Below are 26,589 nucleotides of genomic sequence, written 5' to 3'. Positions count from 1 at the left end.
GGTCAGTGCAGGGGCATCAAAGCTGGGACCGAGAGACTGAAAAACAGCTTATATCTCAAGGCAGTCAGACTGTAAATTAGGTGTATGTGACCAATAAAAGTTTATTTTATTAGATGGGGCTTGTGAAGTTGAAAAAAAGCTATATTATTGCCATATTAAACTGGACTCTTCACAGGGAAGTCATTATCACAGGGGCAGCCCCTGAAATAGTAACAATGGCAATAAGGATGTAACCTACGCAAGGCATACAGTATTGAAAATTGCCCAACATTTTATGGCGAAGGATAGACTAGCTAAGTTTAACAAACAGGCATTATATCATTCTAACATTGTCTTACATATTTGAGAATATATATACAGTATCTGCTTAGTTTCAACTTCATGTTTTATACAAATGGTAGATTTGAAAAGAAGTTTCTTAATTCAAAGCAGGGGTGTCAAACTCAGGTCCTGGAGGGTGGTGTGTCCGCTGGGTTTCACTCTTCCCCTGTATTTGATTGACCAATTAAAGTAATTAATTAGTTAGAAATTCCCCTCACCTGGTTGTGTCTTAATTGTCAACCTCTCACCTGGTTGTGTCTTAATGTCTTAATTCAACACCAATGGAATTGAAATAACAAAAACCAGCAGACACCACCCTCCAGGAATTGAGTTTGACACTGCTGATTCAAAGGATCAATATGCTATATAATTCAACAATATCTCAACAGGGCGGAACATATCAAATTATGCTCAAAATTACAAATATACATTGGAAAATAGCAACTACATACATCATACAATTTAAAGACTTTAGAGTTAGTAGTATGTGTCTACATACTACATTGAGTGTACAAAACATTAGGAAAACCAGTTCCTACTATTGAGTAACACCCGCTTTTGAACAGCCTCAATTTGTCGGGCATGGACTCTACAAGGTGTTGAAAGCGTTCCACAGGGATGCTGGACCATGTTTACTCCAATGCTTCCCACAGGTGTGTCAAGTTGGCTGGATGTCCTTTGGGTGGTGGACCATTCTTGACACACAGGAAATTGTTGAGCTTGAAAAACCCAGCGGAATTGCAGTTCTTGACACACTCAAACCAGTGCGCTTGGTATCTACTACTATACTCCGTTCAAAGGCACTTAAGTCTTTTGTCTTGCCCACTCACCCTCTGAATGGCACACATACACAATCCATGTCTCAATTGTCTCTAGTGTTAAAAATCCTTCTTTAACCCATCTCCTCCCCTTTAACTACACTGATTGACGTGGATTTAACAGGTGACATCAATAAGGGATCATACTTTTCACTTGGATTCACTTGGTCAGTCTATGTCATGGGAAGTTCCTAATGTGTTGTACACTCAATGTTAAAATTACTTAGTTTTTCAGCAAAAAATGTCCAGCTACATATTTGGTTATTACAAGACAAAGTTGATGATACCCAACGTATTTACATCTGACAAATAATTATTGGCCAAAGGCATATATTCACAATTCCTCTGTATCTTTTGTTCTTTAAAGGTTGAGTAAGTTATCTCAACCACTTCAAATTCCAATAAAACTATATCACATTTTGAAGGTGACTTTCCTTTCTTTGTCTAAGACAGTATCATGAATCTAGCAACTAAGTTTTATGTTTCAGAGTGCAGTATTTATTTTGTTTCAAAGCGCAAACGTTTGCTAGCAAGTTTCTCACACTGGCTTTAGCTGTGGAGGGAGCAGGCATGCCCGAAGGAAGGCAACGTCTGCATATGACAAATCCATGATTCTACGTTAGATTCGGAGTGAACAATTAGCACAACAGCTAAAATGGCTTTGAAAAAATAAGATTTCATCTAATATTTCAAATCAAATCAGACTTTAATTGTGACATGCGCCGAATACAATGCTTAACCAACAGTGCAGTTCAAGAAGTTACCAAAGAAAATATTTACCAAATAAACTAAGGTAAAAAAATTATAAAAAGCAACACAATAACATAACAATAACGAGGCTATATACAGGGGATACCAGTACTGAGTCAGTGTGCGAGGGCACAGGTTAGAGTTCATTTGTACATGTAGGTAGGGGTGAAGTGACTATGCATAGATAATTAACAGTGAGTAGCAGCAGTGTACAAAACAAATGGGGGGGGGTCAATGTAATAGTCAGGTGACCATTTGATGAATTGTTCAGCAGTCTTATGGCTTGGGGGTAGAAGTTGTTAAGGAGCCTTTTGGTCCTAGACTTGGCACTCTGGTACAGCTTGCTGTGCGGTAGCAGAGAAAAGAGTCTATGACTTGGGTGACTGGAGTCTCTGACAATTTTATGGGCTTTCCTCTGACACCGCCTATTATGTAGGTCCTGGATTGCAGGAAGCTTGGCCGTACGCATTACCTTCTGTAGCGCCTTACGGTCAGATGCCGAGCAGTTTCCATACCAGGCGGTGATGCAACCGGTCAGGATGCTCTCGATGGTGCAGCTGTAGAACTTTTTGAGGATCTGGGCACCCATGCCAAATCTTTTCAGTCTCCTGAGGGGGAAAATGTTTTGCTGTGCCCTCTTCACAACTGTCTTGGTGTGTTTGGACCATGATAGATCGTTGGTAATGTGGACACCAAGGAACTTGAAACTCTCGACCCGCTCCATTACAGCCCCATTGATGTTATTGGGGGCCTGTTCGGCCCGCCTTTTCCTGTAGTCCACGATCAGCTCCTTTGACTTTCTCACATTGAGGGAGAGGTTGTTGTCCTGGCGCAAAACTGCCATTTCCCTGACCTCCTCCCTATAGGCTGTCTCATCGTTGGCGGTGTCGTCAGCAAACTTAATGATGGTGTCGGAGCCGTGTTTGGCCACGCAGTCGTGGGTGAACAGGGAGCACAGGAGGGGACTAAGTACACACCCCTGAGGGACCCCAGTGTTGAGGATCAGCATGGCAGATGTGTTGTTGCCTACCCTTACCACCTGGGGTGGCCCGTCAGGAAGTCCAGAATCCAGTTGTAGAGGGAGGTGTTTAGTCCTAGGATCCTTAGCTTAGTGATGAGCTTCGTGGGCACTATGTTGTTGAACGCTGAACTGTAGTCAATGAACAGCATTCTCAAGTAGGTGTTCCTTTTGTCCAGGTGGGAAAGGGCAGTGTGGAGTGTGGGCGGTATGCAAATTGGAGTGGGTCTAAGGTATCCAGGAGGATGCTGTAGATGTGAGCCATGACCAGCACTTCATGGCTACCGACGTGAGTGCTACGGTGTGGTAATCATTTAGGCAGGTTACCTCCGCTTCCTTGGGCACACGGACTATGGTAGTCTGCTTGAAAGATGTAGGTATCGCAGACTCAGTCAGAGAGCTTCCAGTGACGGTCAACGGCCCGGAGCTTCCAGTGACGGTCAACGGCCCGGAGCTTCCTGCGCCGGTGCCCAGTCCAGGCACGGCGTTCAGTCCCACTCCATGGCAGGAGCCTTCCTCTGCGCCGGTGCCCAGTCCAAGCACGGCGTCCAGTCCCGCTCCAAGGCCGGAGCCTTCCTCTGCGCTGGTGCCCAGTCCAGGCACAGCGTCCAACCCAGCTCCATGGCTGGAACCCTCCTCTGCGCCGGTGCCCAGTCCAGGCACGGCATCCAGTACCGCCCCAAGGCCGGATCCGGGTTCTGGGTGGGGTCTACGACCCGCACCGGAGCCGCCACCGACACTAGTCACCCCCCCTACCCTCCCCACTTGGTTTCAGGTTTTGCGGTCAGAGTCCGCACCTTTGGGGGGGGGGGGGGGGGGGTACTGTCACGTCCTGTTGTAGGTCAGGGCGTGACTAGGGGGTGTTCTAGTTGATATATTTCTATGTTTGGGTTTGAGTATGGTTCCCAATTAGAGGCAACTGATTATCGTTGTCTCTAATTGGGGATCATACTTAAGGTGTCCCTGTTCCCACCTGCATTTGTGGGTTATTGTTTTGGTGTGAGTGCATTCAGCACCACTTAGTTCACGTTTCGTTGTTTGTTTATTGTTTTTGTTTAAGTTTCACTTTAAATAAAGATGTGGAACTCAACTCACGCTCCGCCTTGGTCCGCTCTGTACGATGATCGTGACAACAAAAATCTTACTTTCTAAACCTTTAAATATAATGACAATATTAAGCTTTATTAAAGTTCAGTCAATATTCAGCAGATCACTTTTTTTTACCATGTGTATCAACTACATGCCAACATATATAGAATCGTAGGAAATTAGCTTAAAAACTGCAAGATTTTCTCTCAGTTCCATGGGAAAATGTGTATAATTGTTGGAAATTAGCTTTAAAGCAGAAACAATTTCTCCCATCTCCATAGATACATTCGTAGAATTGCAGGAAATTGGCTTAAATATTCAGAAATGTCTCTACACCGCCAAGATGGAGGCTTCAAACATGATCTTTCAAATCCAGCCCTGCCATGCCACTTTTTTGTTTTAATCTATTTTTTTTTACCCCCCTTTTCTCCCCAATTTCGTGATTACGATCTTGTCTCATCGCTGCAACTCCCCAACGGGCTCGGGAGAGGCAAAGGTCGAGTCATGCATCCTCTGAAACATGATCAAACCCCAGGCTGTAGTGACGCCGCAACACTGCGATGCAGTGCCTTAGACTGCTGCGCCACTCGGGAGGCCCCTAAGCCCCTTTTTGATCCAGAAAGAAACCCTGTCATCTCATCAATAGGGAGGAAAGAGTCCAATGTATCAAACAGATGACCAAGTAACAATCATTAATACTATTATACTTTCTCTTAGCCTGTTCTGTCTTAAAGCATTTTGCCCATTAACCATTTCTTAAGGTATGCCTTAAAACTCCCTAGCAAAAGGATGACTTTTAGTTGGTTGGTGCACCATTCCATTCCTCTGCACCAGTGTTAAGGAAAGAGCTTTTTCCAGCCATGCTCCTTAAAATAACCAGACAGATAACTCGGGGATGTCGGTGCCCCAAATGCAGTAGTCCGGCCTTGCTTCCCAATGACCTTCAGAGCAAAGAATTCACCTGTAGTGTGTTGGTCCAGATCATATCCAACGTCTTACTTGCATGTAGCAATTATTAACAAAGATAAAATCCGAATTCACATCAGTTCTCTTATCTAAAATTGCACTTTCCTTGTGTCCTAGGGTACTTTCCCACCATTTGAAGGAAGCAATGTAAGGGTGAAAGTTCTAAATCTTTTAGACATTTAGGTAATGATTAACCTAAGATGTTATGAAAACGACTGAAAGAAAAACTATAAAAAGTTAAACTGAGACATTGATTTTATTGCCAAATGAAGATTCAAGACTCATGAGGTAGGTGCATGTTAAAGTAAGTTCATTGATCTGAATAGTACTATTTTAATACAATTGGAAGGCAATGTTTTTATATTTTATTGCAAGAACATCAACTATTTTTTGTTTGATCGCATAGTCAATAACATTTTCCTGAAGATCATGAACTCATGCCAGTTCGCTCTTTGCAGTTTCTGACAGGTGTAAAGATGGGAGATGATGAGGACGACATTGCTGTAGTCGGTATTGGCTGCAATTTCCCAGGAGGTAAAACTTTACATTTTTGCATAAAAAAAGGGTTCTGAAAAAATATCTAAATAATCTTGATGTGTTAAATCACTACAGGACATGCAATGTCACATTTGGCATTGTCTGATTACTTAAAGTTGTTCCCTCTATTTCAATTGAGATTGATTTGACAAAAACAGACAAAAATCTATTAATTTGAGACATCAAAGTGATAGTATGTAATTAGTATGTGTTAATTATTTGTCTTACTGTTTTGGTGTGCATGTTTACAACCAGTGGAGGGTAAATGTAAGTAAATGCAGTTTACCCACCTTTATTGATTGCATAACAGTTTACAGATGAAGGTTTCTTAATTTGAGCCAGTTTGCTACAGTAGGAAAATAATCCTGCAGCAACAGGAAATGTGAATTATTATGTGGATTATAAAGTCAAACATTTCAAAGTTGAAATTACACACGTTAGAAGCTTACAAATACACTACAAGTTTACAATTCTCACAACATAATAGTGATCAAATTAAGATCCTACATCTGTACCCACATGTTGCGGAAAAATGAATTGATGGTATTGGTGTGTTTTTTAGGTGTGACCGGGGATCAGAGTTTACCAACCGATCACTATTTACAATTATATCTGAATTTAATTTAATCCAAATTCTGTCCAAAATGTAAAGATCTCTTGACTTTGGAACACTAACTTGTGCCAGCTTTCCATCCGGCTGCATCACTGGTGCAATAGTAGTTCTAATGTGAAATATGAAATAACTATCATGATATTAACTTTCCAACTTTGAATGAAACATTTATGTGTCTGTACAGGAGAGGGGCTTGACAGTTTCTGGAAGGTTCTATTGGAGGGGAAGAACTGTGCAGTGCCAATCCCAACTGAGAGATTTGACTGTTCCCAGTGGTATGACCCTGATGACAACAAAGTGGGGAAATCGCGCACAGCGAAGGCTGCACTTATTGATGGGTATGCATTTTTGCCTTGTTCCTTGCATTCAATAAATAAGAAATCATTTTCAATTAACTAGGTAAGAGCAAATTCTTATTTACAATGACGACCTACCCCGGCCAAACCCTAACCCGGATGACGCTGGGCCAATTCTGCGCCGCACTATGGGACTCCCAATCACAGCCGGCTGTGATACAGCCTAGAATCAAACCAGGGTCTGTAGTGACGCCTCTAGCACTGAGATGCAGTGCCTTAGACCACTGTGCCAACTGAGAGCCCTTAAAATAATTAATGCTTAGCTGGAGCAAATTTCATTACAAAAAGTGCATTTGTCCCCAGGATCAACATTGAAACACAGTTCTAGCTACTCTTTTTGTAATACCTCAGAAACTCAATTTCAATTTCCCCCAAAACATCAGTTATAAGATAAGACATTAAAAATGTCAAATCAAATTTAAAAAATGATGGCTTCATTTGTAGAGCAGAATTTGAAAATGGCTGTTTAGATTTGATTAATCAAAATCTCTAATAAAACAGGTTCATGTGCAGCAACCCCACATGCAAAAATGTTGACATTTGGATATTATGTCATATTGAGGCGTATCTATTTATTATGGCAATTGAAATACTTGGTATTAAGATAAGGCATCATCCTAGATACCATTTCCTGCCGTTGTGCTCTTCAGGAAGCAACTTAACCCTCTATAATTAAAGTTTTAATGTCACGTGCGCAAGTACAGTGAAATGCCTTTCTCGTAAGCTCCAAACACAACAATGCATTAATCAATATCAATGTAGCACTAAAAATAACATAAGGTAGAACAAAAACACGTGAAATAAAAATAAGAAATAGGTAGAACACAAGAAAGTAAGAAGCTATATTCAGAGTCAGTTCCAATACTATAATTCCAATGTGCAGGGATACTGGAGTGATAGATGGTAGATATAGTGTTTTCAGAAAGTATTCACACCCCTTGACTTTTTCCACATGTTGTTGTGTTACAGCCTGAATTTAAAATGGATTAAATGTTTTGTCACTGGTCTACACACAATACCCCATAATGTCAAAGTGGAATTATGTTTTTCAAAATGTTAACTAATTCAAAATGAAAAGCTGAAATGTCTTGAGACAGTAAGTATTCAACCCTTTTGTTATGGCAAGCCTAAATAAGTTCAGGAGTAAAAATGTGATTAATAAGTCACTTAAGTTGCATGGACTCACTCTGTGTACAATAATAGTGTTTAACGTGATTTGTGAATGACTACCTCATATCTGTACCCCACACATAAGGTCCCTCAGTCAAGCAGTGAATTAAAAAAAAAAGATTCAACCACAAAGACCAGGGAAGTTTTCCAATGCCTTGCAAAGAAGGGCACCTATTGGTAGATGGGTAAAAAAAAAAAGCAGACATTGAATATTATCAGAAGTAGGTAGCAGTGGCTAGTCCCAATTATGTTAGCAATCTGTCACCAGAGGCTTAAATCAAACTAACTTTACATTTCCAATCATTTTCACAGGTTCAATCAGTTTGATCACAAGTTCTTTGGCATCACTGAAACGGAAGTGGAACAAATGGATCCCCAGCAAAAATACCTTCTTCAGTGTACGTACAGGGCTCTAGAAAATGCTGGGATGCCAATGGAGAAGGCCAGTGGGACCAGGACAGGGGTGTTTTTGGGTAAGGTGAACAATATTCTGTTCTCTTATACAACTGGCATTTAGTCATTTTAAAAGTAAATCACACTCTTATAAGAAAGGGTTCCAAAAGGTTTCTTTGGCTGTCCCCATAGGAGAACCCTTTTTGGTTCCAGGTAGAACTCTTTTCTCCTATGGGGACAGCCAAATAATGTAACGGGATGCGTACTGGCGGCAGAGAAGTCAGGCGCAGGAGAGCGAAAACTGATTTACAACGGTGTCGTTTAATAAACATAAAAACCACCGTAAACAGAACAATCAATGAATGGGTCAAACAAAACCCGGTATTCACCAGCATAACGTACATAAGCACTACAAGAAACAATTCCGGACAAGGACATGGGGGAAACAGAGGGTTAAATACACAACATGTAATTTATGGAATTGAAACCAGGTGGTAGGGAAGACAAGACAAAACAAATGGAAAATAAAAGGTGGATCGGTGATGGCTAGAAGGCCGGTGACATCGACCGCCGAACGCCGCCCGAACCAGGAGAGGGACCGACTTCGGCGGAAGTCGTGACAAATGATCCTTTTAGGTTCTAGCATATTTTGTTTTTTAAGAGTGTAGTTACAATAATTGTAATGTTTAGTACTGCTACTATGAACCACGGTCATTATATGCTCAATAATAACATTTGGAAGTAATATGTAAATCATTAATTATCATGGCAACTATAGTAATAGTAATTACACCTACACTACCGTTCAAAAGCTTGGGGTCACTTAGAAATGTCCTTGTTTTTGAAAGAAAAGCACATTTGTTGTCCATTAAAATAGCATCAAATTGATTAGAAATACAGTGTAGACATTGTTAATGTTGTAAATGAATATTGTAGCTGGAAACGGCAGATTTTTTATGGAATATCTACATAGTCGGAAATGCTCAAATGTGCCCCGGTGCACAACTGAGCAAGAGGACAAGTACATTATAGTGTCTAGTTTGAGAAACAGACGCCTCACAAGTCCTCAACTGGCAGCTTCATTAAATAGTACCCGCAAAACACCAGCCTCAATGTCAGCAGTGAAGAGGCGACTCCAGGATGCTGGCTTTCTAGGCAGAGTCCCTCTGTCCAGTGTCTGTGTTCTTTTGCCCATCTTAATCTTTTCTTTTTATTGGCCAGTCTGAGATATAGCTTTTTCTTTGCAACTCTGCCTAGAAGGCCAGCATCCTGGAGTCGCCTCTTCACTGTTGATGTTGAGACTGGTGTTTTGCGGGTACTATTTAATGAAGCTGCCAGTTGAGGACTTGTGAGGTGTCTGTTTCTCAAACTAGATACTCTAATGTACAAGTCCTCTTGCTCAGTTGTACACCAGGGCCTCCCACTCCTCTTTCTAACCTGGTTGGAGCCAGTTGGCGCTGTTCTGTGAAGGAAGTAGTACACAGCGTTGTACAAGATCTTCAGTTTGGAATAGCCTTCATTTCTCAGAACAAGAATAGACTGACGAGTTTCAGAAGAAAGTACTTTGTTTCTGGCCATTTTGAGCCTGTAATCGAACCCACAAATGCTGATTCTCCAGATACTCAACTAGTCTAAAGAAGGCCAGTTTTATTGCTTTTTTAATCAACACAACAGTTTTCAGGTAACATAATTGCAAAAGGGTTTTCTAATGATCAATTAGCCTTTGAAAATGATAAACTTGGATTAGCTAACACAACGTGCCATTGGAACACAGGAGTGATGGTTGCTGATAATGGGCCTCTGTACGCCTATGCAGATATTCCATAGAGAATCTGCAGTTTCCAGCTACAATAATCATTTACAACATTAACAATGTCTACGCTGAATTTCTGATCAATTTTATGTTATTTTAATGGACAAAAAATGTTATTTTCTTTCAAAAACAAGGACATTTCTAAGTGACCCCAAACTTTTGAACGGTAGTGTGTATTTTCATACTTTTAAGACAGAACAATAATAGTTTTTTTACTGATTGTTTTACACAAAAAACAAACATGCAAACACCAAAAGTCAACACTGCATTATGTGACATGCACAAGTATTAACATACCACAGATAACTTTATGTTTCCATTTAGAAAAATATTAAAATATGTTATTATTTTCAACAAACTGTAACAAAGTATGTCTATTTTCATTGAAGGGCTAATGAACAGAGATTATGAACAATCTGCTGGAAGTGTCAACCCAAATATAATCAACCACTGCACCGGCACTGGACTAGCTATGAGTTTAGCATCCAACCGAGTCTCCTACGTCTTCAACTTCACTGGACCCTCAATGTCCATTGACAGCGCATGCTCTTCATCCCTTGTTGCACTTCATTTTGCTTGTCAAGCCATAAGACAAGGTTGGTAATGTATCATATTTACATTGCACGTGCATGGGACCTTTTGTCAATAAAATTATACCTGACATAATTCAATACTAAAAGAACATGGTCGGTATCTCATTACAAATTATAAAGCGGGGAGTTTGGGTCCTGGATGACTGTCTGAAACAGCATTTCAGCCGTGTGTAAATCAGACAATATACCACGGGTATGATTCAAAAATAATTATTTACTATTCTTTTTATGTTAGTAACCAGTTTATAGCAATAAGCCACTTTGGATTTTTTTTTTTTATAGCCAATATACCACGGCTAAGGGCTATATTCAGGCACTCTGCATTGAGTCGTGCGTAAGAACAGCCCTAAGCTGTGCTATATTGGCCATATACCACACCCCCTCGTGCCTTATTGCTTAAATATACCATAACCTCTTGGGCCTTGTTGCGTAAATATAATCTTAGGTATTTTATATGCTTTCATTTATCAGGTGATTGCGAGATGGCCCTTTGTGGTGGTGTCAGCTGTATCATACAACCACGAGTCTTTGTCGCTCTCAGCAAAGCAAAGATGATTTCCCCTGAAGGCACAAGCAAACCTTTCTCCAGCAAAGCAGATGGCTATGGCAGAGGAGAGGGTTGTGGGGTTATTCTGCTGAAGCCACTGAAACAAGTAAATATTTTATGTTTAACTGTCACAAAATTGCTGTCAATGTTTCTGACAGGCTACACGTGATATTTCACACTGATTATGTATTAATTACCCAGGCTCTCAAAGAAAATGACCATGTATGGGGCATCATAAGAAAAACTGCTGTAAACCAAGATGGCCGCACAGTCACTCCAATCACCAAGCCATCCATGGTCCAGCAAGAGGAGCTGCTCCGCAGAATCTATTCACAGTCTGACCTGTCAACTGTCCAGTACATAGAGGCTCATGGGACTGGAACTCCAGTGGGGGATCCCATAGAAGCAGGCAGCATCTCCAAAGTAATTGCCAAAGCCAGACCTCCAGGTTCAGAAACACTCCGCATCGGCTCTGTGAAAGGCAACATTGGACACACAGAATCTGCAGCTGGAGTGGCAGGACTAATCAAGGTACTCCTAATGATGAAGCATGAAATAATTGTCCCTTCACTGTTCTACTCTGAGGATAGTGCCAGTATAGATGCTAAAGCCTTAAATGTAAAGGTTCCCACTGAAGCAGAAAAGTGGGGAGATTCTGTTGAAAGGGTTGCAGGGATAAATAACTTTGGTTTTGGAGGAACAAATGCACATGTTATTGTCAAGCAACACAAGCAGTCACAGGTTTTTAGAAAGAGTGGTAGAAAAGCACACAAGTATTTTGTCCTCTCTGCGAGTTCGGAAAAGTCTATCAGTATGATGATGGAGGACACAATTCAACAGATAGACAAAGACAACAAAGTTGATTTAGAAGCTCTTGCATACACATCCGCTTGTAGGAGAAGTCACTTAAAACACAAATACAAGAAGGCTTTCAGAACTTCCTCTCTGGTTGATCTAAAAGATCAACTCAAGTCTGCCTTGAGTAAAACTCCCTACCCCTCATACTCAGATCCAAGGTTAATATTTGTCTTCTGTGGTAATGGTGTGACCTACCAAGGCATGTGCAAGGAGCTCCTGAAACATGAGCCTGTGTTCAGAGAGAAGATCAGGGAGGTGGAGATACTTTTCCAAATGTTCAATAACATGAGCATCTTAGAGCGACTTGAGAATGAGTCTGAGAGTAAGGACTTTTCAAAACCAGATGTTGTCCAGCCCCTACTCTTTGCCATTCAGGTTGGCATTGCCAGTCTCTTCAAGCACTGGGGCATCAAACCAGATGCAATTCTTGGCCACTCTGTTGGAGAGGTTGCTGCTGCCCATTGCTCTGGTCTGTTGTCCCTTGAGGATGCAGTGAAGGTGATCTACTTCCGCAGTACTCTGCAGAGTAAGGTCACAGGAGGCAAAATGCTTGTGGTCAGTAACATGGCCGTGTCAGAGGTCTTGAACCTCCTTCCCTCCTACTTAAATAAGGTTTGCCTGGCTGCCTCCAACAGCCCACAGTCCTGCACCCTTGCAGGTGATGCTGATGCTATAGACAGTCTCCATCAAAAGCTAAGCAGTTCAGTCAAGAGTAAGAATCTGTTCCTCCATGTTCTAGACGTCCCTGCTGCATACCACAGCCAGATGATGGATCCCATCCTCTCTCAAATAGAGGACAGTATTGGCTCTTTACAGGTGAATCATGTTGAGACAGAATTGTTCTCCACAGTGACAGGGAAGGAGGTAGAGCAGCCAGACTTCAGCACAGGCAAGTACTGGGCCAGGAACATTCGAGAGCCTGTTGCATTTGAACAGGCAGTGAGATCAGCAACCAAAGACAAGAAGAATGTGGTCTTTGTAGAGATAGGTCCTAGAAGGGCTCTACAAAGAAACATCCAGGAGACTCTGGGAAATGACACCATAGTTATGTCCTCAGTGCAGCCAGAAAAAGATCATGAGACAATGCTGACCACTGTATCCAAACTGTTTGAGTCTGGGGTTCAGATCGACTGGGATCAATTCTACAGAGGCTGTGAGGCATCACCAACACATTTCCCTGTGTATCAGTTTGATTCCACTCAGAGAGATGTTATCATTACTGCATCAAAGATAAATACAGCAGGTACTCATCCTGTGCTAACTCAGACAGGAAGTGAGGGCAATAGCTTTAGCTGTGATCTGTTTTCTGACTCAGTATCTTACTTGCATGAGCATAAACACAATGGTGTTGCCATTGTCCCTGGTGCTTTCTATACTGAGTTGGGTTTGTCTGCTTTCATGTTAAGTGCCAAACCAAAAGTACCACTCAACACACTGCAAATCAGCATCAGCTTTCAAAGTCCATTTGTTTTCACCAAAAATGCACCAGAGATGAAAGTGCAACTTGAACCAGCAGAAGATGAGACACATATTAAGATACATTCTTCCTCTTCAACCTATGCATCAGGCACAATAGTGTGCAAGCAAGAAAGACTAGTCGAAGAGCAGAACATTTTGCTAAGCTCTATCTACAAAAGGTGCAAGTCAGTGGTGAGCTCTGAGGAGTTTTACAACATAGGTCATGGCGGGTTTCAGTACGGCACTGTTTTCCAGAACAAGGGTGATGTACACTATGGTGAAGAGTTTAAGGAGGCTTTTTCAGTTGTCACAGTTCCAGAGGAATTGCTGTCTCAGTTGCACGACTACTGTATTCACCCTGTAGTTCTAGACTTCCTGATGCAACTCGCTCCTGTTACAGTAGCACACGGATTCTCTTCCAGGCCTGGGTTTCCTGCCAAAATAGGCAGCTTGACAGTCTTTGAACCTCTGCAAAAGGAAATGATTGTTTATGTGAGAGCAATTGATGTAGGAGTTGATCACTTTGAAGTGTGTGGTTGCTTTACAGACAAAGAGGGAAGAATATTGGTTGAGCTTAAGCATGTGATGATCAAGTACCTTGGGAGCCATTCTCGTGTTGTTGAGGAATACTTCTTCCACAATGACTTCAGGGTTGTCTCTGAGGACATCAAGTCCTCTCGGGCACGAAAGGCCTTGGTCTTTTCTGACCAGGTAGGAGTTTCCAAAGCCATGCAGCCACACTTGAGCTCAATGTCTAAATACATTCCCTTTGCACATGCTAAGGAGTTCTTAAACCATGGATTTCCAACACTTCTGGCAAACCTTAATATCTCAGATATCAAGAAAAACTTTCAAGAGGTCTTGTTTATGTGGGGTGAGGAAGAACTCACTTCAGTCAAAACCGAGACTGTTCTGGAGAATATAGTAAACTGCTGTGAGATTTTCCGTCAAATAGTCCTGGAACTAAGGGCTAGTCATTTCCCAAACTCCATCAGAGTAATTACTTACCGGTCAGCAGAGAACACAGTGGACCGCATCAGCCCAGGCTTTGTCCTCTCAGGCATGACTAGAGCATGTGCTGCAGAAATGGCAGATCTTTCCTTCCAGCTGATTGACATAAGCTCTGTCTCTACAGAGGACATCAAAGCTCTGTCTGAGGTCTTAAAGTCATACCCTTGCAGCAAATACCAGGAGTTGGTTGTGAAAGATGGGCTGATTTTGAAATCTGATATTGTGCATACTCCCATGGAAAGCATTGAGAGCTCTGGGGGAAGTATGTCCTATTCAATGTCCGAGGCATGTATCTTTCAGACGGCTGACCCCTACAGAATGACTAGCTTGTCTGCCATTAGCTGTGAGGTCAAGAAAAAGGACATCCAGCAGAAATCAGTTGAGATTCAGCTCAGTATGATATCTGTTCATTCCTCAGACTACTTTCCTGTTAGTGTCTCTGATCTGCACTTTGGCAAGACAATTTACTGGAACAAACACACATCTCAGAACCACCAGCTTTTGGCCCTTGACTTCAGTGGCACTGTCACAGCTGTTGGGAAAGATGTGAGCAAACTGAAAGTGGGAGACCATGTTGTCTCATGCTACCCTGTACTTGCGTCCTCTGCGATCATGATTCCTGAAGCAGCATGCTACAAAACAAAGAGGCTCCCATTTCTGAAGGAGGCTCCATGTGTGTCCTACTTTGTGCTGGCATGGGAAATATTGTACAAAGCGTTAACTAGAGTCAAAGAACAGAGAAGGTTGGGGATCATCTCCTCTGTTCCTGATTCTGGTCTGCTCAAGGTTTTAGCCCAAACAGCAAACAAATCAGGATGGAATGTCATTGTAGGGACACAGTGCAATGGGCTGTTTGTAAAAGCTGATAAAATGGATGCATTTGTCCTCCTTCCGCCATTTGACGAATCTCTGTTGGCAAAAGCAGGCAATTTCCCTGGTGTTAGACACATTGTCATTGTCTGTGAATCCCAGTCCCAGTGCTTACTGGCACAGAGCGTTTTCCAAAATGTGAAGGATAGTGTTCGAATGCAAACCCTTCAAATGTCCAGCATCATACAAAGGGGATCACTCATTGCCCAGAAGCCACACATTTATCGTTGGCTCAAGTCCATGCATTTGGACAGGAAGTCATTTGTTCTAGAACACTCTACCTTTCAAAGGTTGACATCAGGAAGCATCGACATCTTGCCTGTTGAGGAGTCTGAATCGTATTTTAGCTCAAAGACCCTGCCTGTTGTGGCACTAGGTAAAGATGATTCCAGAGGCACACTGTCCAAAATTCCTTTGTTGCCTAAACCAAATCAGCTTTTCCAAAAGAATTCTATGTACATTGTCACAGGTGGCCTCACTGGGCTGGGATTTGAAACTGTGAAATTCATTTCTCAGAAAGGTGGAGAGTACATTGTCATACTCTCCAGAAGTAGCCCCACACCTGACATACAGCAGGAGATCTGCAATCTGGAGAAGCAATACGGTGCCCATATCATATGTATGGGATGTGATGTCTCTGTCTCTGAGCATGTGCTCAAAGCGATTGGTCTCATTGGCAAGAAGTTTCCCTCTTGTCCAATCAGAGGAGTGTTCCACAGTGCAGTTGTCCTGCACGATGGCCTGATTGAAACCCTTGACAAATCTCTGTATGAGAAAGTCCTGAAGCCCAAAGTGAATGGAGCTTTGAATCTACACCATGCCACGAAACACTGCAAATTGGATTACTTTGTGTGCTACTCCTCTGTTGCAGCTTTCATTGGCAATGTCTCACAAACAAACTATGCAGCAGCCAATTCATTCCTGGACATATTCTGTCATTATAGACGGAATATTGGACTAGCTGGGCAATCCATCAACTGGGGGCCTTTGAACCTTGGTCTCTTGCTGAACAAGGATCATTTCCAAAGGTTTCTTGAGGCAAAGGGATTGATGGTGATGGATGTTAGAGAGATTCGCGAAAGTCTGGAACAATGCCTCCAGCTAAACAAACCTCAACAGGCTATATGCAAGTTCAACTTCAAAAACATGAAGTACAATGTCATGTCTCAAAATGCCTCATTGACCATGCGTATGACTGCATTAGTGGAAGAGGCAATGCAAAAAGCCAAATTGAAAGAGTCCCGGTCTGGACATAATGCTGCTTCCTCCTCCCCAAGTGGTTATATCAGATCTATACTCAGTGAAACAATCGGTGTTGACAAGAATGAGTTGAATGACGATTCTCCTCTCTCTGCCTTAGGCGTTGACTCAATGTTAGCCATGACTTTGCAGAACCTCATCTTTCAGGAGAGGGGTGTGAATGTGCCACTGGTTAAATTGCTGGACCCAAACAGCACACTGTCGACATTGATATCAAACCTGATGGAGGGCACTGAGGGTGAATCGCAGAATGATGACCAGAAAGAGGGCATGATAGATGACATGTTCACAAGACTATAGAGATTTCAAAAGCTGAATATTGACAATAAAGATGTAGATATCAGATTTTCCCATTATATTTGCATGTTCGATCAGATAACATTTAGAAACATTACACATATCATGAAAACAATACTAGCACAAGACTGCAATTACCTTTGGCATGACCTGGTCCTCACATAACATTGAAACAAAGGTAAATATGTTGTTAATTATCACTAAATTTAATAATATTTGTTGAAGATGTTATGCAATGTTTTGGTAGTATTACAAAATATATTTTTTTTTCAATTTTAGAATGTGTTTTTTTCATGTTTATAAGTTTGGATCTTGTTGTATTCTTATATTAATCTTAACCACATGTGCTAATGTGTACTGTATTTCATTGTATTATTGTAAAATGTCAAATAAAATTGTATTTCCAATGAACCAGTCACCAGCCCCTGGAAATTCAATTTTTTGGTGTGCTCAATTTCCTGCTTTTGGATCAAACACTATTCAAAATTGTATATCTGGGAAGGGGCACAATCATGTAATGACAATGTTATAGGCCTGACCTTTGTCATACTGTAGATATCTTTAAGTAGTCTGACAGAATGTTTCACATAAATCATCTGAAGTTTTTTGTTAAAGTGGCAATCTGGGATTGGTATCAACTGTTTGACTTTAAAAATAAATACTATTGATTCTTAAAGAATACATTTAAATGCCTCATGAGCTTCATTCGCTTGTCTTACCACATCAGAACCCCAAATATATGCTTGTTTTACTGAATTATTAGTAAAGAATGCAAGCAAACACTATAGCTTCAAAACATGGTTAAAACAATACTTTTTATGAATTTGAGGGTGGCCAGCACCATCCCTCAGCTGTTTACCAACAAGTGACGGGGTTGAAACAAAAACCGTTCTTTGGGATTGTTGTTATTTACATCCCAGATTGCCCCTTTAAACGAAAGAAATGTGTTAATTGTGTTATTTAGTGTGCCTATAATGTGTATGAGAGGCCTATATTGAAACTACATCCATGTAGCCCTATAATTTAAGAGACGACTATGTGTTATACTTTCATGTATCTTATAATAACGTATTATTTAGTGGAATCTATTATAGATGATTCGTGAGTTTCTATTCAGTGATGGCAAGCACTTGTTATCCACAAGCAAACTATGCTTGGCCCAATGAATTGATTGCCAAATCACGTTGCTGAAAATAATTATTGGCCTTGCAAACTCCAGTTCACCGTCATAATTGAATCACATACTTTGTAGCCATGAATGAGTTATTCTTCTCATTAATGTTCCTGTTCAGAATATTATGACCCTACCATCTTCCATAGCATTTGGCTGGAGTGAGGACAGACGCGTCAAGATGCGCTGGCGCTGTGAGTATATCCTCATTGATTTCTATTAGCTGCTGATGTCTTAAGATAAATATATACATAGTAAAATATTATATATAACTGACATAACCTCTGAAACAGGGACATCTCTTGACTAAAGGCCTACTCAAAGAAATTACACATTTGTCCTTGTCCCTGCTGTCGAAAGGTTTTAAGAGAAAAAAACAACCTATTCTTTTGCATATTCAAATCGTGAAACCGGATAAATTAATATACATAATTTATTAATTATGAGTGTCTAATCAGTGTAATAAATCAGTGTATATGCTATGATCATATAATCATAGCATAGCATATACTGTAATATCAGTATATGCTATGTAGGCCAATATTTGTCCACTTTAGCTAGTTGTGATGAGGATGATGATGATGATAATAATAATTATTATTATTATTGTTATTATTATGGTTAGTCCGACTCTAGTCTATCTAGGAATAGCCAACTTCAGCATGGTCATATGAATGTTATAATGAACTGGGAAAGATTTTTCTCGATTAAAACAATGATTATTTTCTATGTAAAACTGGGTATCGTGTGAATTTCACACCCTCAGGGACACTTTTATGAGCTCCCAAGAGTGGTCGCTCTAGGCTGATTTCACAGTACTTTCATAGGCTAGTGCGTCAGAAAATGCTAATGTCCGAATCTATTATGAATTCAAGCCTCTGGTAAAATGAAGTTTTCGTCGGGAATAAAGTTTGAGTAGCCTAAAATCAGCTATTGGAAACCAAAACTGAAGTCGCGTCTTGTTGGGAGTGTAATTCATTCCTTATGTCAAACAAGACATCAAACTAATAAGTTTTGCCTCTTTTCTCCCTCTCCAAAATGCCGGTATTTAATATGGCTGGGTGTCGGACAGACTGCGTTGAGAAGCCATTCTCCATTGGATTTCAGAAATTCGGCCGTTTCGTGGGAAGGCATCCTTGGTGGTTCTTTATCTGTCCCCTGGTCATCTCTACGGCGCTCGGGACTGGGTTTTATTTTCTTGAGGACATGGAGGCCAACAACATTGAGGACCAATTTACACCAGTAAACGGACCCGCAAAACTTGAGAGGAAATTTGTAGAAGAGAACTTTCCGCTGAATAACTCGGTGTATTCAAACCAGAGACTGTACACCATGGGGGAATTTGCATCCTTCATAGCGGTCTCAAGAGATCCCAACATCTTCACCGATGGAGCCATCAAAGAAATATTACGTTTAGACAAGAAGGTCCGGGAAATAAAACTTTCGAGAGGTCATGAACAGCTTACATATGAAGGACTTTGCGCCAGAAAATCCAATAAATGTATTCCCAATAAAATATTAGATATCATGAATCATTATGGTAGCAACATTGACCAGACTGAACTCACCTTTCCATTTTTCCGTTTTGGATTCACAACAATATTTCTAGGATATTCTGTCGGTGGAGTTAATGTAAGCTCAACAGTCATAAAGAGTGCTAAAGCAATACGACTTTTTTATTGTCTGAAAGAAGGTAACCGCTCTACAACAGATCTGTGGCTAAACGAATTCCTCAAGGTTTTCCCCTCCAACCAGTCACTGAATTTCATCACGGTAAGTAGGCCTAGGCCATATAACAATGTAGCCAGACATGGATTTAATACATAATATAGAATGTATTTATTTATTGGCGGAATGTTGAATCTTTTTGGTCCTCCTATATCTACCTCCTAATTAGTATGTCTTCGTTTTTATAGAAATAAAATGTCGAACATGAGATTGTGCACCATTTGTAAGATATGCATCCCCATCTCATAGTCTTTCACACAGATTAACACATGGGACACACAACAACGAAAAAAAAAAACGCATTTGTTTTGTGGAATATTTCCTCTTGAGTTAAAATGATCCTGCACCAGAATTACTCCACCGTATGATGACGAGTACCACAGAAACTCACACAGATTAGTCTGCTTGTGGCTCGTTTAGAGGGTAGTGCTGACAGAATTCCATGGGCCATGAAGCATGACTAATCGCACACTGAATAGCCGTTATCTTTGTCTTTGAACTGCTTGCACATAAGCGGTCTCTATTGCATGATTGTGGCTCATTCAGCACGGCCAAGTCTTACATAAATCAATAGCCATTGTTCTTCCTTCACTTGGATGGGTCTCTTGGCGGCAGGCCAGAGATGAGAGAAGATGGTAGGGAGATCCGCCAGTTCACTTGCTGAAGAGAGCAAGCTAGTGCAGCGTCTATTGACCAGTAGTGTATACTGTTATTGAGTACATTGCTTTTCAGCACTATACTGTACTGTACTGTATGGAAGAGTAATCCTATGGCACGGGTTTATGTCTTTGTGTGTGTGTGTGGTGTGCGTGCGTGTGTGTTTGGATGGGAAGGTTGACAGCATAAATGATGACATGCACTAATTTTGCATTTCATCTTCCCCAGGTTACACATTCTACATCACTGTCTAGGCAGGTGGAATTCGAGGCCAACACCAGGGACGTTATCCCCTTGTTTTCCATCACATATGTTATCGCCATAGTCTTTTCCATTGTGTCTTGCTTAAGGTATGTATGTGTTATATACATACTATATACATACAACACACAGCAAAACTATTATGGCGTTCATCAGTGACTGACCTTTGAGGATTCTTTGATTCACATAGGCCCAAGGTCTGACCGGTATGTGGTTGTTTTTCAACAGGTTTGATTGTGTGAGGAACAAGGTATGGGTGGCCACCTTTGGAGTCTTATCTGCAGGGCTTGCTGTGCTGTCTGCCTTCGGGATGATGCTGCATATTGGAGTGCCTTTTGTAATGACTGTGGCTAACTCCCCTTTCCTGATATTGGGTAAGGAGCTATGGATACTTTTCATATTGTTTTGTTCAAATCCTGGGTGCATGACTCTTAAGTCGGTTTGGATAAAAGCTTCAGCTAAATGGAAGATATAATAAAACTGAACGCAACATGCAACAATTTCAAAGAGTTACAGTTCGTATAAGGAAATCATGCAATTGAAATAAATTCATTAGGCCCTAACCTACAGATTTCACATGACTGGGAATACAGAAATGCATTTGTTGGTCAGAGATGCCTTAAAAAAGGTAGGGGTGTGGATCAGAAAACCAGTCAGTATCTGGTGTGTCCACCATTTGCCTCATGCAGCGCAACACATCTCCTTCACATAGAGTTGATCAGGCTGTTGATTGTGGAATGTTGTCCCACACCTCTTCAGTGGCTGTGCGAAGTTGCTGGATATTGGTGGGAACTGGAACACGGTGGTGTACACGTCGATCCAGAGCATCCCAAACCTGCTTAATGGGTGACATATCTGGTAAGGAAGCAGGCCATGGAAAAACTGGGACATTTCCAGCTTCCAGGAATTGTGTACAGATCCTTGCGTCATGGGGCCGTGCATTATCATGCCGAAACATGAGGTGATGGCGGTGAATGAATGGCATGACAATGAGCCTCAGGATCTCATCACGGTATCTCTGTGCATTCAAGTTGCCATCGATAAAATGCAATTGTTTGTTGTTCTTAGCTTATGCCTGCCCATACCATAACCCCACCGCCACCATTCACCACTCTGTTCACAACGTTGACATCAACAAACGCTCGCCCACACGACACCAGTCTGCCATCTGCCCGGTACAGAAACCGGGATTCATCCATGAAGAGCACACTTCTACAGCGTGCCAGTGGCCATCGAAGGTGAGCATTTGCCCACTGAAGTAGGTTATGATGCCAAACTGCAGTCAGGTCAGACCCTGGTGAGGACGACGAGCACGCAGATGAGCTTCCCTGAGACGGTTTCTCACAGTTTGTGCAGAAATTCTTTGGTTGTGCAAACCCACAATTTCTTCAACTATCTAGGTGGCTGGTCTCAGATGATCCCGCAGGTAAAGAAGCCGGATGTCCTGGGCTGGCGTGGTTACAGGTGGTCTGCGGTTGTGAGGCAAGGAGTGAGGACGTACTGCCAAATTCTCTAAAACGACGTTGGCGGTGGCTTAGGTCGAAAAATGAACATTTAATTCCCTGGCAACAGCTCTGGTGGACTTTCCTGCAGTCAGCATGCCAATTGCACACTCCCTCAAAACTTGAGACATCTGTGGCATTGTGTTGTGTGACAAAACTGCACATTTTAGAGTGGCCTTTTATTGTCCCCAGCACAAGGTGCACCAGTGTAATGATCATGCTGTTTAATCAGCTTGTTGATATGCCACACCTGTCAGGTGGATGGATTGTCTTGGCGAAGGGAAAGGCTCACTAACAGGGATGTAAACAAATGTGTAATAAGCTTTTAGTGCATATGGAACATTTCTGGGATATTTTATTTGAGCTCATGAAACATGGGACCAACACTTTATATGTTGCATTTCTATTTTTATTCAGTATATATTATATTTTGTATACATTATATTTCCTCTGCAGGTATTGGTGTTGATGACATGTTCATCCTCATATCCTGCTGGCAGCAGACCAACGTTCACGCCCGGGTGGAAGACCGCTTAGCAGACACATACAAGGAGGCGGCCATTTCTATTACCATCACCACCCTGACGGATGTGTTAGCGTTCTACATCGGGCTCATGACTCCATTCCGCTCTGTGCAATCCTTCTGCCTGTACACCAGCACGGCCATCTTGTTTTGCTTCCTTTACAGCATCACCTTCTTCGGGGCGTTCCTCGTACTGAATGGGAGGCGTGAGAACAGCAACAAGCACTGGCTGACGTGCAAGGAGGTCCCAGAGGATTGCCCCGTGGGTCGCTCAAAATGGTACGACCTGTGCTGTGTGGGAGGAGCTTACGACCGCCATACTGGAGCAGAGGAAGTACAGCCCATGAATCAGTTTTTTAAGAAGCACTACGGCCCTTTTCTGGTAAAGCCCTGGACCAAGGTGTGTGTAATCCTGCTCTATTCAGTTTATTTGTCCATCAGCATTTATGGATGCTTCCAGATACAGGAAGGTATTGACCTTCGCAATTTAGCTGCTGATGATTCATATGTGAATAGGTATTATGATGACGAAAAAGCCTACTTTTATGAGTATGGGCCAAATATCATGGTAATCATAAGGGGTGAATTTGCATACTGGGAGGAAAAGAATATGTTGGATCTTGAATCTTGTGTAGAGGACTTCAAAAACCTGTCCTTTATTGAGAAAGATATCTTTACATCCTGGCTGAAATCGTATAAATATTATGGGCACCATACAAATCTGAATTTGAGTGTTGAAAATGTTTTCAAGACAAACCTAAGTTCGTTTCTGAGATCCTACTCTGACTTCAAGCAAGATGTAAACTTCACGAATAATTCCATCCGCGCCTCACGCTTCTTCATCCAGACTGTCAATATCACTACTGCCCTTGATGAAATGAACATGTTAAACAATCTGCGAGACACTGCTAGGAGATGCTCTGTCCCTCTACTGGTATATCACCCTGTCTTTATATACCATGATCAGTATGCTGTCATAGTGAGTAACACCGTTCAGAATATCTCCGTCACCACAGCAGTCATGTTATTGATCTCCCTCCTACTGATTCCAAACCCTCTCTGTTGCCTGTGGGTGACGTTCTCCATCGCTTCTGTCATTGTGGGCGTCACTGGTTTCATGGCATTGTGGGATGTTAATTTAGACACCATATCCATGATCATTCTTGTTGTCTGCATTGGATTCTCCGTGGACTTCTCCGCACACATTTCCTATGCCTTTGTTTCCAATAAGAAGCCGACTGCAAACGAGAAAGCCGTGGAAGCGCTGTTCCATTTGGGCTATCCCATACTTCAGGGTGCTTTGTCAACCATACTGGGCGTGATAGTGCTGTCTGCTTCCAAGAACTACATCTTCAGAACCTTCTTCAAGATCATGTTCCTTGTCATCTTTTTCGGACTGTTCCACGGCATAACTTTTATCCCTGTCTTTTTGACATTCTTTGACTTTTGCAGCAGCAATGCAGGCAATGTCAGCCCTCAGGAGAAAAGGACGCTGGAAAACCAAGCCATGACCAACTGCCAGCCCAAAAACATCCAAGAGAAAGCCATTGATCATGACAAGCAAATCTATGACAATCACACCTTCCTGCCAGACAATCAACAATTATTCCCGACACAGCCCTGTCCCTCAGTCTGGACACTGACTGTCAACACCCATCACACCCAAAGTGGTCAGATGTGCATGGCAAGCACAGTTCCCATGTTCAGAGTTGATAGTCAAACATATGAAGTTCAGATGTACACAGATAGTAATGACGCTGTCACGGTCAACTGCAACCAAAATCTAGGGTCTGGTGAACATCATTGTGTGATTGGAAATAACCAACCACCAGTTTTACAGGAGTGTAATGCCCCGGTTATCAACTGCTCTGATTCTGCAGATCCTGTTCCTTGAACACCCCACTGTGTGATAAAGCACGTGTTGTTGTTTCATGCGGCGTATCTTACAAATGAGGTTTATGTCAATCGTAAAGCCCTAATCACAATGCTTTATGGTTTAAACCTTTTTGACTGGATTTTTGTTGATGGCACTCATACATATAAGCTTCAAGTGGCCATCATGTAAAATATATCCATACAATTTGGTTAACTGTTAAAGTTCTACAAAACACATTATTTAACTTCGCAGCAATGCATCGGTGTTGATGGGTTACTATATATATGTGGCATTGTTGATGGATTTTAAAACCCCCATGAGCATGTTCATATTTGTATTTAAAGAATCCCAAGCTTTACTGATACATTAGAATAGTGTTCATGATCTGTACAATTTGAGATTGTGTACTATTACCAATATATTTGTATAAAATGAAATTGATTTAACTTTCTTCTCTCAATGTCTTTAAAGGATATAGAATGTTAAAATAACTACAATAGCACTTCCTAGAAACATTATCAGTTCTGTTGGGTTTGCAATTGATAATTAATATTGTCATCTGTTAATTATTGATACTGTTAAAACACATACTATACTATGTATTGAAACCTAATAAAACAGTATTTACTCATTTTCACATTTATTCAATTTCTAATGTTAAAATAAATGATGTTGTCCTTGCTTACCCTTGGTTTAGGTAGTTGATTTCTACAGGTGATGTTTGTAAACCACAAGGTGGCAATGTGAATACATGCAGTGAAGAAAACTTGTGCTGATATCTAATTGTTTGATATTTGTTTTGTTCACCATGTAATTTATTACCTAGGAGTTTATATTTTGACCTCATAATACTCAATGGCTTCTGTAACACCTCTTGTAAACAACATTTGTGGAGTACTATACTATGCATTTGAAATAAAAATCATCTCACTTGCTTTCAGACTATTTCCAATAAACCATATCCTTTACGGATATTCCTCTGCACTTTTTTTGTCTCAAATGACAAAATGTGAGTACTTCCTTTAATGTTCTACTTATTCTGTGGGTTTTGCATACTTGCTAACGCCTCTGTTTAGAAGAATGACAATGGCACGGAACTTTTCATTATTTATGCAGCAAGGTTTACAGCTAAAGACTATGTAAGCAGCTGCAAAATGAGCTTAATGATCTAAAATGAAAAGAAAACAGGAGCAGACTGAAAATGTGCCTTTATTCTTGGTAATATAGTATAATATAGTTGACAAAACCTCAGGCTTTGATTATGTCACTGGATAATTCAATGAGCTTTTCGTATCAATGGAGTAGGGGTATTTTTGCAACTTAGACTTTAAGCCACACTCAACAAAACTCTAAACCTTCTCCATTTCACAAAATGTTAACATACAGTGCCTTCGGGAAGTATTCAGACCCTTTAACCTTTTCCACATTTTGTTACGTTACAGCTTTATTCTAAAATGTATTAAATCGTTTTTTTCCTCATCAGTCTACACACAATACCCCATAATGATAAACCAAAAACAGAAATTGTTGCTAATTAAAAAAAATAAAAAAATAAACGGAAATATCACATTTACATAAGTATTCAGACCCTTTACTCAGTACTTTGTTGAAGCACTTTTGGCAGCGATTACAGCCTCAAGTCTTCTTGGGTGTGACGCTACAAACTTGGAATACCTGTATTTGGGGAGTAAACCTTCGCCCCAGTCTGAGGTCCTGAGCGCTCTGGAGTAGGTTTCATCAAGGATCTCTTTGCTCCATTCATCTTTGGCTCGATCCTGCCTTTTCAAATCATGTCCAATCAATTGAATTTACCACAGGTGGACTCAATCAAGTTGTAGAAACATCAAGGATAATCAATGGAAACAGGATGCATCTGAAATCAATTTCGAATCTCATAGCAAAGAGGCTGAATACTTATGTAAATAAGGTTTTTCTGTTTTTTATTTGTAATAAATTTGCAAAAAATTCTCATTTCTCATTATGGGGTATTGTGTGTAGATTGATGAGGGGAAAAACAATTTAATACATTTTAGAATAAGACTAACGTAACAAAAAGTGGAAAAAGTCAAAGGGTCTGAATACTTTCCGAAGGCACTGTATCATCCTTTAAAATAAACTGAACATTTACCAATA

At 41.1% G+C, this 26,589-nt stretch overlaps 2 protein-coding genes across 3 annotated transcripts; both read left to right on the top strand.

The window, feature by feature from the left end:
* Window positions 1–5,198: 5,198 nt before the first annotated feature.
* On the top strand, window positions 5,199–17,156 carry LOC106590247 (phthioceranic/hydroxyphthioceranic acid synthase-like). 2 transcript variants are annotated; one of them, XM_014181050.3, is made up of 7 exons: window positions 5,199–5,250; window positions 5,421–5,496; window positions 6,297–6,450; window positions 7,951–8,111; window positions 10,234–10,440; window positions 10,909–11,090; window positions 11,186–17,156. In XM_014181050.3, the coding sequence occupies exons 2-7, from the start codon at window positions 5,439–5,441 to the stop codon at window positions 16,739–16,741; spliced, it is 6,318 nt and encodes a 2,105-aa protein (XP_014036525.3). In that variant the 5' UTR covers window positions 5,199–5,250; window positions 5,421–5,438; the 3' UTR covers window positions 16,742–17,156. The 2 variants fall into 2 exon arrangements, with proteins under 2 accessions (XP_014036525.3, XP_045566824.2); XM_045710868.2 differs by having other exon boundaries at window positions 5,245–5,266.
* Window positions 17,157–18,730: 1,574 nt separating this feature from the next.
* On the top strand, window positions 18,731–25,430 carry ptchd3a (patched domain containing 3a). The gene is made up of 4 exons (XM_014181147.3): window positions 18,731–19,682; window positions 20,523–20,644; window positions 20,784–20,929; window positions 22,514–25,430. Exons 1-4 carry the CDS (start codon window positions 18,948–18,950, stop codon window positions 24,472–24,474), a joined length of 2,964 nt encoding a protein of 987 aa, XP_014036622.2. The 5' UTR covers window positions 18,731–18,947; the 3' UTR covers window positions 24,475–25,430.
* The last annotated feature ends 1,159 nt before the right edge of the window (window positions 25,431–26,589 follow it).

This window comes from Salmo salar, chromosome 29, assembly GCF_965601325.2.
Source record: "Salmo salar chromosome 29, fSalSal1, whole genome shotgun sequence".
In the NCBI taxonomy this organism is placed as follows: domain Eukaryota; kingdom Metazoa; phylum Chordata; class Actinopteri; order Salmoniformes; family Salmonidae; genus Salmo; species Salmo salar.
This window is presented reverse-complemented; position numbering and strand designations above follow the sequence as displayed.